The sequence below is a fragment of the Oncorhynchus clarkii genome, chromosome 1 (genome assembly GCF_045791955.1).
Source record: "Oncorhynchus clarkii lewisi isolate Uvic-CL-2024 chromosome 1, UVic_Ocla_1.0, whole genome shotgun sequence".
Classification (NCBI taxonomy): domain Eukaryota; kingdom Metazoa; phylum Chordata; class Actinopteri; order Salmoniformes; family Salmonidae; genus Oncorhynchus; species Oncorhynchus clarkii.
Window position 1 is genome coordinate 1,981,047 of NC_092147.1, and position 13,572 is coordinate 1,994,618.

General features: G+C 48.1%; 1 protein-coding gene across 1 annotated transcript in view; it reads left to right on the top strand.

Moving 5' to 3' along the window:
- Positions 1-7,363: 7,363 nt before the first annotated feature.
- Positions 7,364-13,572, top strand: part of LOC139413964 (ATPase phospholipid transporting 10A) — a 148,036-nt gene continuing 141,827 nt past the window's right edge. Inside the window, exon 1 of the mRNA XM_071161883.1 lies at positions 7,364-8,010. Within this exon, the coding sequence (XP_071017984.1) occupies positions 7,592-8,010 (419 nt within the window). The 5' untranslated portion in view covers positions 7,364-7,591. The remainder of the gene's footprint in view (positions 8,011-13,572) is intronic.

The following is a 13,572-nucleotide window of genomic DNA, read 5'->3' on the forward strand; positions in this document are numbered from 1 at the left end:
GGAGTTAATCAAGAGTAAATGGTTTTCTTTATCAGTTAGATCTTAATGAATGGGATCATTATTCAACTTCCTCAATTTCTCTCGGGGTAATTTGTCTGGAAGTTATAGGCCTTGATAGCCTATTCCCAACCATTTGTATTTGTATTTATTATGGATCCTGGGGTCCAGCAAAATTAAGGCAGTTTATTAGGCAGTTTCACAGCTGATACAGTGATCAGTTAATAATATTAATTATTATTGAAGTTCAGTGTCATAAAGCAACATGAGAGAGAGAGGACAGAGAGAGGACAGAGAGAGAGGACAGAGAGAGAGGACAGAGAGAGAGGACAGAGAGAGAGGACAGAGAGAGGACAGAGAGAGGACAGAGAGAGGGAGAGAGAGAGGACAGAGAGAGAGGACAGAGAGAGGAGAGAGAGAGGACAGAGAGAGGACAGAGAGAGGACAGAGAGGGGACAGAGAGAGAGGACAGAGAGAGAGGACAGAGAGAGAGGACAGAGAGAGAGGACAGAGAGAGGGAGAGAGAGAGGACAGAGAGAGAGGACAGAGAGAGGACAGAGAGAGAGGACAGAGAGAGGACAGAGAGAGGACAGAGAGAGGACAGAGAGAGAGGACAGAGAGAGGACAGAGAGAGGACAGAGAGAGGACAGAGAGAGACAGAGAGAGGACAGAGAGAGAGGACAGAGAGAGGACAGAGAGAGAGGACAGAGAGAAAGGACAGATAGAGGGAGAGAGGACAGAGAGAGGACAGAGAGAGAGGACAGAGAGAGGACAGAGAGAGCGAGAGAGAGGATAGAGAGAGGGAGAGAGAGAGGACAGAGAGAGAGGACAGAGAGAGGACAGAGAGAGAGGACAGAGAGAGGACAGAGAAAGAGGACAGAGAGAGGACAGAGAGAGGACAGAGAGAGGACAGAGAGAGAGGACAGAGGGAGAGGACAGAGAGAGAGGACAGAGAGAGGACAGAGAGAGAGGACAGAGAGAGAGGACAGAGAGAGAGACAGAGAGAGAGACAGAGAGAGGACAGAGAGAGACAGAGAGAGGACAGAGAGAGGACAGAGAGAGGACAGAGAGAGAGGACAGAGAGAGAGGACAGAGAGAGGACAGAGAGAGAGGACAGAGAGAGAGGACAGATAGAGGACAGAGAGAGGACAGAGAGAGAGGACAGAGAGAGAGGACAGAGAGAGAGGACAGAGAGAGGACAGAGAGAGGACAGAGAGAGAGGACAGAGAGAGGACAGAGAGAGAGGACAGAGAGAGGACAGAGAGAGAGGACAGAGAGAGGACAGAGAGAGGACAGAGAGAGAGGACAGAGAGACATGGAGCTTCCAGGCCTCCCTCCCTGGTAAACAGTGTCCTGCCTCCCTCCCTGGTAAACAGTGTCCAGGCCTCCCTCCCTGGTAAACAGTATCCAGGCCTCCCTCCCTGGTAAACAGTGTCCAGGCCTCCCTCACTGGTAAACTGTGTCCAGGCCTCCCTCCCTGGTAAACAGTATCCAGGCCTCCCTCCCTGGTAAACAGTGTCCAGGCCTCCCTCACTGGTAAACTGTGTCCAGGCCTCCCTCCCTGGTAAACAGTATCCAGGCCTCCCTCCCTGGTAAACAGTGTCCAGGCCTCCCTCCCTGGTAAACTGTGTCCAGGCCTCCCTCCCTGGTAAACTGTGTCCAGGCCTCCCTCCCTGGTAAACAGTATCCAGGCCTCCCTCCCTGGTAAACAGTGTCCAGGCCTCCCTCACTGGTAAACTGTGTCCAGGCCTCCCTCCCTGGTAAACAGTATCCAGGCCTCCCTCCCTGGTAAACAGTGTCCAGGCCTCCCTCACTGGTAAACTGTGTCCAGGCCTCCCTCCCTGGTAAACAGTATCCAGGCCTCCCTCCCTGGTAAACAGTGTCCAGGCCTCCCTCACTGGTAAACTGTGTCCAGGCCTCCCTCCCTGGTAAACAGTATCCAGGCCTCCCTCCCTGGTAAACAGTATCCAGGCCTCCCTCCCTGGTAAACAGTGTCCTGGCCTCCCTCCTGGTAAACAGTGTCCTGGCCTCCCTCCCTGGTAAACAGTATCCTGGCCTCCCTCACTGGTAAACTGTGTCCAGGCCTCCCTCCCTGGTAAACAGTGTCCTGGCATCCCTCCCTGGTAAACAGTGTCCTGGCCTCCCTCCCTGGTAAACAGTGTCCTGGCCTCCCTCCCTGGTAAACAGTGTCCAGGCCTCCCTCCCTGGTAAACAGCGTACAGGCCTCCCTCCCTGGTAAACAGTGTCCTGGCCTCCCTCCCTGGTAAACAGTGTCCTGGCCTCCCTCCCTGGTAAACAGTGTCCAGGCCTCCCTCCCTGGTAAACAGCGTACAGGCCTCCCTCCCTGGTAAACAGTGTCCTGGCCTCCCCCCTGGTAAACAGTGTCCAGGCCTCCCTCCCTGGTAAACAGCGTACAGGCCTCCCTCCCTGGTAAACAGCGTACAGGCCTCCCTCCCTGGTAAACAGTGTCCTGGCCTCCCTCCCTGGTAAACAGTGTCCTGGCCTCCCTCCCTGGTAAACAGTGTCCTGGCCTCTCTCCCTGGTAAACAGTGTCCTGGCCTCTCCCTAGTAAACAGTGTACAGGCCTCCCTCCCTGGTAAACAGTGTCCTGGCCTCTCCCTAGTAAACAGTGTCCTGGCCTCCCTCCCTAGTAAACAGTGTCCTAGCCTCCCTCCCTGGTAAACAGTGTCTCATAAGTGATTAGATGACTCATAAGTGTCGTCTGTCGTCTGTCGCCTGTCATCGGAAGGAGTGGACCAAAGCGCAGCGTGAAAAGTGTTCATGATTTCTTTTATTATCAAAAAAACACTCGAACAAAGTAACAAAACGAAAGCGAACAGTTCTGTCAGGTAACAGAGACTAAACAGAAAATAACTACCCACAAACACAGGTGGGAAAAAGGCTGCCTAAGTATGATTCCCAATCAGAGACAACGATAGACAGCTGCCTCTGATTGGGAACCATACTCGGCCAAAACCAAGAAATAGATCACATAGAATGCCCACCCCAAATCACAGCCTGACCTAACCAAATAGAGAAATAAAACGCTCTCTAAAGTCAGGGCGTGACAGTACCTCCCCCCAAAGGTGCAGAATCCCGGCCTAAACCTGAACCTATAGGGGAGGGTCAAGGTGGGCATCTACCCTCGGTGGCGGCTCCGGTTCGGGACGTATCCCCCACTCCCTACGATGATCCCTCCACTTCTGTGGAACCGGACCGTGGCTCGTCTCCGGGAACTCCGGACCGTGAATCGTTGCCGGAGGAACCGGACCGTGGATCATCGCCGGAGGCTCTGGACTGGGAACTTCCGTGGAGGCTCTGGACTGCAGCTCGTCGCTGAAGACTCCGGACTGCAGCTCGTCGCTGAATACTCCGGACTGCGGACCATCGCTGCAGGCTCCTTGCCATGGATCATCACTGGAGGCTTTGTGCCATGGATTACCACTACAGGCTCCGGGCCATGGATCATCACTGGAGGCTTCGTGCCATGGATCATCACTACAGGCTCCGGGCCATGGATGATCACTGGAGGCTTCGTGCCATGGATCATCACTACAGGCTCCGGGCCATGGATCATCACTGGAGGCTTCGTGCCATGGATCATCACTGGTGCCTCCGGGCCATGGATCATCACTGGAGGCTTCGTGCCATGGATTATCACTGGAGGCTTCGTGCCATGGATCATCACTGGAGGCTTCTTGCCATGGATTATCACTGGAGGCTTAGTGCCAGGGATCATCAATACAGGCTCCGGGCCATGGATCATCACTGGAGACTCCGGGCCATGGATCATCACTGGAGGCTTCGTGCCAAGGATCACCACTGGAGGCTTCGTGCGTGGAGCCGGAACAGGTCTCACTGGACTGAGGAGACGTACTGGCAGCCTAGTGAGTGGAGCTGACACAACACGTCCTGGCCGAATACTCACTTTAGCTCGGTGAGTGTGGAGAGCTGGCACAGGACGCACTGGGCTATGACGGTGCACTGGAGGCATAGTGCGTAGAGCCAGCGCAGGACACACTGGGCTATGACGGTGCACTGGAGGCATAGTGCGTAGAGCCAGCGCAGGACACACCGGACCGTGGAGGGGCACCGGAGGTCCTGAATGCAGAGCTGGCACAACTCGTCCTGGTTGGATACCCCCCGTAGCCCGGAATGTGCTGGGAGCTGAAGCAGGCCGCACTGGGCTGTGCTGGCAAACCGGGGACACCGTGCGTAGAGCTGGCGCAGGATAACCTGGGCCGAAGAGACACACCGGAGGCCAGGAACGCTGAGCCGGCACAATCCGTCCTGGCTGAATGCCCACTCTGCTTTTTAAGTAGGAAAACCTGCAAAATCGGCAGTGTATCAAATACTTGTTCTCCCCACTGTATCTACCTCCACACTCCAGTATCCCTGTCTCCTTCCCCTATACATATCTACCTCCATCACTCCAGTATCCCTGTCTCTTTCCCCATATACATATCTACCTCCATCACTCCAGTATCACCTTCCCCCTATACATATCTACCTCCATCACTCCAGTATCCCTGTCTCCTTCCCCCTATACATATCTACCTCCATCACTCCAGTATCCCTGTCTCCTTCCCCCTATACATATCTACCTCCATCACTCCAGTATCCCTGTCTCCTTCCCCCTATACATATCTACCTCCATCACTCCAGTATCCCTGTCTCCTTCCTCCTATATATGTATACCTCCATCACTCCAGTATCCCTGTCACCTTCCCCTTATACATATCTACCTCCATCACTACAGTATCCCTGTCTCCTTCCTCCTATACATACCTACCTCCATCACTACAGTATCCCTGTCTCCTTCCCCCTATACATATCTACCTCCATCACTCCAGTATCCCTGTCTCCTTCCCCCTATTCATATCTACCTCCATCACTCCAGTATCCCTGTCTCCTTCCCCCTATACATATCTACCTCCATCACTACAGTATCACTGTCTCCTTCCCCCTATACATACCTACCTCCATCACTCCAGTATCCCTGTCTCCTTCCCCCTATACATATCTACCTCCATCACTCCAGTATCCCTGTACATTGTTAATATGGTACTGACCCTGTCTATAGTCACCTTCCCCCTATACATATCTACCTCCATCACTCTAGTATCCCTCCATCACTCCAGTATCCCTGTACATTGTTAATATGGTACTGACCCTGTATATAGTCACCTTCCCCCTATACATATCTACCTCCATCACTCCAGTATCCCTCCATCACTCCAGTATCCCTGTGCATGTTAATATGGTACTGAACTGACTTTTAAAATATTTCCTGTATATAGTATGCTTACTTTTATTTACTTACTTTACTTTGTTTTTCATATATCTTATTCCTATTTCTCTATTTTTTTAAACAATAATAAATGTATCGATTATTGAATTTTGGGGTTATGAGTTTTCAAGAAAGTAATTTCACTGTAATTGTGCATGTGACTGTCACAGTCTGACCTTTATTTCCTTTGTTTTGTCTTTATTTAGTATGGTCAGGGCGTGAGTTGTGGTGGGCAGTCTGTTTGTTTTTCTATGTTTGGTTTCTGTTTCGGCCTAGTATGGTTCTCAATCAGAGGCAGGTGTCGTTAGTTGTCTCTGATTGAGAATCATACTTAGGTAGCCTGGGTTTCACTGTTGGTGTGTGGGTGTTTGTCGCCACACGGTACTGTCTCGGTTTTTGTAGATTTCACGTTATCGTTTATTGTTTTTGTTCGAGTGTTCATTTGTCTTGAATAAATCATCATGAACACTTACCACACTGCATCTTGGTCCGATCCTTACTCCTCCTCAGACGAATAGATCTGCCATTACAGTGACATTAAAACTTGAAACTGACAGGCCTGCAAAAAAGGAAATTGGCCTCACATTGCAGAGTAATTACAATACACTGTAACCCGTGGTTGACACCTGGCACCGGCCGTCTCGTACAATGATCATCAACAGGTAGGAGTTCCATAATGGCCTGAGATCAATTGGTGTAGAATTCTTGCCTGATTATTTGTGGCCTTTTCAAATTGGCCATGTAAATCCACTGTCAGGAAGCAAAACAAAGGAGATGATGCCCCCCCCCCCCCCAAAATGCAGCGAAATTAATCCTTAATGGTCCTTGAATTTTGGTTGAAATACTGTATTTCAAAACAACATGACGAAACAAATACCATTTAGCTTCTGCCTACTTTGTAAGTCCCCAGAGTGGGTTTCTGTAGGCCAGGGATGGGCAACTTTGATAGGGTTGGAGGCCACAACATATCTGAACTCATCATAGTGCCACAGTTGCATTTAAAAACAACTTTTTGTGTTATTTTTGTGCAATTCTACTCATTTTGTCATGGGGTTAATAGTACAATAGCTAATTTCTTGCATTTCTACACATTTCTCAATAGGTTGGAGTGAAATGTTTGCAGTTTTTAATATGATATCTAAGTGAGACTGACCAACAAAAATCAATGGGAGCCCCCCAGGCTCTAATTTGGCCTTAATTACTACAGGTTTAGATAGCTGGCCACTAGACTAATTTACTAATCTAACTAATTCTAGCTGAAATGGGCTACTTGAGTGACAATCAGTGACTGATGTCATAAGAGGAAAACTGTTAATGCACAACCATATTTCAAAATTGCACCCTGGGTATTCTACTTTTTTACCTTGAGTTTTCCATCCCTGATCTATGCCTAATAAACAAAACAAAACTTAAAAATATATATATAACCCACGACACAAAAGCTGGTTGAATCAATGTTGTTTCTATATCATTTCAACCCCCCAAAAAATATATGTAATGACATTGAATAATTGGATTTTGTAAAAAAAACTCGTCAACATAAGGACATTTCGTTTTTTTAACCTAAATCCAATGAGATGGTGAAATGTTTTGTTGATGTAATTAATATATTATTACTCAATCAAATGTAAATCAAAACTAGACTGAACTCTGTGGCCAGTTGGTAACGTTTAATTATGAAATAGTTTATCTCTTGACACAATCTCATCATCCATAGATCATCCAACATGAGGACTTTGTGTTTGGGCAGAGACGGATAGTACTTTAACTTCCAGGTAGGACAGTTTGAACTCAAATAATACCGCGTCGGGCCGCGTGGCACTTCCACCCAGACGATGTAAAAAAGTGCTGTTTGGGGAGAGGGAGGAGCGTGGGGGTCAGACCGTGTCAGTAGTGACGGCCCTGTGTCCCCTCCTCTCTCTCTCTGCGCACAATCTGCACAGATCCCATGCTTTTTAAACACATGGCCCCGGACTTTGCCACGACATCCCAAAGTCAAAGTCTATCCATGTGTTCTACAACTCACCGACTGAACGGCAAAAGTTCTGTTCTTCACAACTATGCCCTCTAGCTTTCCGAAGCATCTCTAAACGGCAAAAATGAAAACATGTTAATATTATAATGCTTTCGTCTGAATACGGGAAATCGAGGTAGATGATAGTAAAGAAGAGATTAGCGTGAAAACAGAGAATAATACAATGTCATTCTGAAGGTATGGAGCTCCATAATTACATAGGACATTTCTATGTTTAAAAAACGTTAAAAAAAAGAAAAGGAAAAGTTTGGGAGAGTTTGAGGCAAAGTATGGCGCGAGAGAAGATTGGAGAAACCGAAGTGGTGAACGTGAAGAAACAGAGGAAAAAGACCAAGAAAGAGCACAAAACACGGACTGTTCATTCTAACATTTTATATGATCGAACCAAAGGCGAGGACAACCCAAATAGACACTATTCAGACAATGAGATTAAAACCACAAAATATACTCTTCTCTCTTTTCTGCCGAAGAATCTGTTCGAGCAGTTCCATAGGTTTGCCAACGTATACTTCGTGTTCATCGCCCTGCTGAATTTTGTTCCAGTTTGTAATGCTTTCCAACCACAGCTGGCCCTGGCACCAGTGGTCTTCATCTTGTCTGTCACTGCCATCAAAGACCTTTGGGAGGATTACAGAAGACACAGATCCGATAAAGAAATCAACCACATGGATTGTTTGGTCTATAGCAGGTACAGTAGTTATCCTACGGATTATATAAACTGTGTTCAATTAGTAGTTTATACGCTGTCTTCAATAAGTAGCCTATACGTGGTGTTCAATTAGTAGCTTATACTCTGTGTTCAATAAATAGCTTATACGCTGTGTTCAATAAGTAGCCTATATGCTGTGTTCAATAAGTAGCCTATATGCTGTGTTCAATAAGTAGCCTATGTGTTCAATAAGTAGCCTATGCGCTGGGTTCAATAAGTAGCCTATGCGCTGGGTTCAATAAGTAGCCTATGCGCTGGGTTCAATAAGTAGCCTATGCGCTGGGTTCAATAAGTAGCCTATATGCTGTGTTCAATAAGTAGCCTATGTGTTCAATAAGTAGCCTATGCGCTGGGTTCAATAAGTAGCCTATGCGCTGGGTTCAATAAGTAGCCTATGCGCTGGGTTCAATAAGTAGCCTATGCGCTGGGTTCAATAAGTAGCCTATGTGCTGGGTTCAATAAGTAGCCTATGCGCTGGGTTCAATAAGTAGCCTATGCGCTGGGTTCAATAAGTAGCCTATGCGCTGGGTTCAATAAGTAGCCTATGCGCTGGGTTCAATAAGTAGCCTATGCGCTGGGTTCAATAAGTAGCCTATGCGCTGTGTTCAATAAGTAGTCTATGCGTGCTGTGTTCAATAAGTAGCCTATGCGTGCTGTGTTCAATAAGTAGCCTATGCGTGCTGTGTTCAATAAGTAGCCTATACGCTGCGTTCAATAAGTAGCCTTATACGCTGCGTTCAATAAGTAGCCTATACATGGTGTTCAATAAGTAGCCTATGTGTTCAATAAGTAGCCTTCTTTAGGGTACAAGGCTGCCACAGAAGATGTACTGGTGGTGTTCTGTTGAGTAAAAAAGTATATTTCAATCAAACGGATACAATTACTGCTACTGTTGCCAGTTCCACCTTTCTTCTCTACATTTCTATATATTTTATATCATTTTACAGCCGTTTTAAGGCCCATGACAGAGTCTTCATCACTACAGGACCTTCAACACTATGTAGCTAACTTTATACCTAAACCCATGTTATAATTGTATTCCCTAAATAAGCATAATGGTGTTGAACTACCCTCAGGTTTTCAAGCATACAGGGAAATTAGTGCTCTTGGGACCCATCCCAGCTAGCAATGAGGAATTGGGCCAGATCCACTGTGTTAGCTGGGTGAGGGGAGTTGACGGTTTCATGGCTGTTGTGTCCACAATGCACGACATAGACATGTCTAATGGCAACATTTGATGTCTAGGGTACAGCATACATTTGATGTGCTTTCATTGTCTACTTGTAGAAACTACAGCGCCTTCAGAAAGCATTCACACCCCTTGACCTTTTCCACATGTTGTGTTACAGCCTGAATGTAAAAAAAATGATTCAATTCAATTGTTGTCACTGGCCTCTACAACACTCCATAATGTCACAGTGGTATTATGTTTTTCATTTAGTTTACAAATGAATCAGAAAACGAAAAGCTGAAATGTCTTGAGTCAATAAGTATTCAACCCCTTTGTTTATGTCAAGCCTAAATAGGTTCAGGAGTAAAAATGTGATGAATAAGTCACATAATAATTTGCATGGACTCACTCTGTGTTCAATAATAGTGTTTAACATTATTTTTGAATGACTACCTCATCTCTGTATCCCACACATACAATTAACTGTAAGGTCCCTCAGTCAAACAGTGAATTTCAAACACAGATTCAACCACAAAGAGCCCCAAGGTACTTGGAGTCAAACAGACAGGCCTGGAGGAGATCTTTAAGGTCAGGGCCCTCCCCAAGGTACTTGGAGTCAAACACACAGGCCTGGATGAGATCTTTAAGGTCAGGGCCCTCCCCAAGGTACTTGGAGTCAAACAGACAGGCCTGGATGAGATCTTTAAGGTCAGGGCCCTCCCCAAGGTACTTGGAGTCAAACACACAGGCCTGGATGAGATCTTTAAGGTCAGGGCCCTCCCCAAGGTACTTGGAGTCAAACACACAGGCCTGGATGAGATCTTTAAGGTCAAGGCCCTCCGCAAGGCTCACAAAATAATTTTAGACCCAAGCCACCCCCTGTACCCGGACATTGAACTACTTCCCTCTGGACGCGGGTACCCCTCAGCAGGAAAAACACAACTAGACAATCATTTGTGCCAGGTGTGATATCCCTCCTATATAGCTCGGGCTAATGTTCCTATCGACTCAATAAGGCCAGCAGGCTAGTCTTTAAAAAAAAAATGTTATATTGGTATTTAACTGTTATGAATGTAATATTGTCAATTTGGTTTTGTATTTAAATGTGTACATGACACTTCAACAACATTTCATCATGGGGACAATAAAATCAGTAAGTAAGTAAGACTGTCCCTATCCTACTGCCAGTCTCTTTATCTAATCCACTCCCTGTCCTACTGCCAGTCTCTAGCTAATCCACTCCCTGTCCTACTGCCAGTCTCTTTAGCTAATCCACGCCCTGTCCTACTGCCAGTCTCTAGCTAATCCACTCCCTGTCCTACTGCCAGTCTCTAGCTAATCCACTCCCTGTCCTACTTACCAATACACTCATAACAACCTAGGCAAAACTTTTATATTAGATCAAATAAACCACATGTAGCCAATAAACTATTACCTTTTTTTGTTAACTGAATTCGATCCTCTCTTATTGATCTTCACACAACTCCCTGCTTGGTGAGCCACCTGCTGGAGAAGACAGATTTTGGGCCCAGTTATCCCTCTCGCTTTGCCTCTTCCTCTGTGGTGTGACTCACAAAATCTGTATAGCGGGAAGCATCATTCACCCAAGGTTTGTCAAAATCAGGCCAGCGCTATCTGAGATCGAGTGTGACTAACGTACAAAAGTCGAACAGACGGAGACCGATCTACATTCCCCTCCTGATTTCATCATGGGGGACACAATTATGTTACTGTAATGCCAATCACACTTTTTTCTGTTGAACTACCCTTGACATAAACAATTTACTGTAGGGTTGACCCCTGTGGACTGTAGGGTTACGGCCCTGTGGACTGTAGGGTTGACCCCTGTGGACTGTAGGGTTACGGCCCTGTGGACTGTAGGGTTGACCCCTGTGGACTGTAGGGTTGACCCCTGTGGACTGTAGGGTTACAGCCCTGTGGACATTAGGGTTGACCCCTGTGGACTGTAGGGTTACGACCCCTGTGGACTGTAGGGTTACGACCCCTGTGGACTGTAGGGTTACGACCCCTGTGGACTGTAGGGTTACGACCCCTGTGGACTGTAGGGTTACGACCCCTGTGGACTGTAGGGTTACGACCCCTGTGGACTGTAGGGTTACGACCCCTGTGGACTGTAGGGTTACAGCCCAAATGGCATTACTTTTGACCAGGGACCCAATCTAGGTCTGATATCTGATATCTATCTCTCAACACGATCACTGGGAAGTTAGTCATTCAACCATTGATTTCCTTGAAAGGTTTCATATGCGGATGTCTTCATATTTATTTTCCTGACTCCCTGTGCTGTCTAGAGGGCCTGTATTTCCTGACTCCCTGTGCTGTCTAGAGGGCCTGTATTTCCTGACTCCCTGTGCTGTCTAGAGGGCCTGTATTTCCTGACTCCCTGTGCTGTCTAGAGGGCCTGTATTTCCTGACTCCCTGTGCTGTCTAGAGGGCCTGTATTTCCTGACTCCCTGTGCTGTCTAGAGGGCCTGTATTTCCTGACTCCCTGTGCTGTCTAGAGGGCCTGTATTTCCTGACTCCCTGTGCTGTCTAGAGGGCCTGTATTTCCTGACTCCCTGTGCTGTCTAGAGGGCCTGTATTTCCTGACTCCCTGTGCTGTCTAGAGGGCCTGTATTTCCTGACTCCCTGTGCTGTCTAGAGGGCCTGTATTTCCTGACTCCCTGTGCTGTCTAGAGGGCCTGTATTTCCTGACTCCCTGTGCTGTCTAGAGGGCCTGTATTTCCTGACTCCCTGTGCTGTCTAGAGGGCCTGTATTTCCTGACTCCCTGTGCTGTCTAGAGGGCCTGTATTTCCTGACTCCCTGTGCTGTCTAGAGGGCCTGTATTTCCTGACTCTGACTCCCTGTGCTGTCTAGAGGGCCTGTATTTCCTGACTCCCTGTGCTGTCTAGAGGGCCTGTATTTCCTGACTCCCTGTGCTGTCTAGAGGGCCTGTATTTCCTGACTCCCTGTGCTGTCTAGAGGGCCTGTATTTCCTGACTCCCTGTGCTGTCTAGAGGGCCTGTATTTCCTGACTCCCTGTGCTGTCTAGAGGGCCTGTATTTCCTGACTCCCTGTGCTGTCTAGAGGGCCTGTATTTCCTGACTCCCTGTGCTGTCTAGAGGGCCTGTATTTCCTGACTCCCTGTGCTGTCTAGAGGGCCTGTATTTCCTGACTCCCTGTGCTGTCTAGAGGGCCTGTATTTCCTGACTCCCTGTGCTGTCTAGAGGGCCTGTATTTCCTGACTCCCTGTGCTGTCTAGAGGGCCTGTATTTCCTGACTCCCTGTGCTGTCTAGAGGGCCTGTATTTCCTGACTCCCTGTGCTGTCTAGAGGGCCTGTATTTCCTGACTCCCTGTGCTGTCTAGAGGGCCTGTATTTCCTGACTCCCTGTGCTGTCTAGAGGGCCTGTATTTCCTGACTCCCTGTGCTGTCTAGAGGGCCTGTATTTCCTGACTCCCTGTGCTGTCTAGAGGGCCTGTATTTCCTGACTCCCTGTGCTGTCTAGAGGGCCTGTATTTCCTGACTCCCTGTGCTGTCTAGAGGGCCTGTATTTCCTGACTCCCTGTGCTGTCTAGAGGGCCTGTATTTCCTGACTCCCTGTGCTGTCTAGAGGGCCTGTATTTCCTGACTCCCTGTGCTGTCTAGAGGGCCTGTATTTCCTGACTCCCTGTGCTGTCTAGAGGGCCTGTATTTCCTGACTCCCTGTGCTGTCTAGAGGGCCTGTATTTCCTGACTCCCTGTGCTGTCTAGAGGGCCTGTATTTCCTGACTCCCTGTGCTGTCTAGAGGGCCTGTATTTCCTGACTCCCTGTGCTGTCTAGAGGGCCTGTATTTCCTGACTCCCTGTGCTGTCTAGAGGGCCTGTATTTCCTGACTCCCTGTGCTGTCTAGAGGGCATGTATTTCCTGACTCCCTGTGCTGTCTAGAGGGCCTGTATTTCCTGACTCCCTGTGCTGTCTAGAGGGCCTGTATTTCCTGACTCCCTGTGCTGTCTAGAGGGCCTGTATTTCCTGACTCCCTGTGCTGTCTAGAGGGCCTGTATTTCCTGACTCCCTGTGCTGTCTAGAGGGCCTGTATTTCCTGACTCCCTGTGCTGTCTAGAGGGCCTGTATTTCCTGACTCCCTGTGCTGTCTAGAGGGCATGTATTTCCTGACTCCCTGTGCTGTCTAGAGGGCCTGTATTTCCTGACTCCCTGTGCTGTCTAGAGGGCATGTATTTCCTGACTCCCTGTGCTGTCTAGAGGGCCTGTATTTCCTGACTCCCTGTGCTGTCTAGAGGGCCTGTATTTCCTGACTCCCTGTGCTGTCTAGAGGGCCTGTATTTCCTGACTCCCTGTGCTGTCTAGAGGGCCTGTATTTCCTGACTCC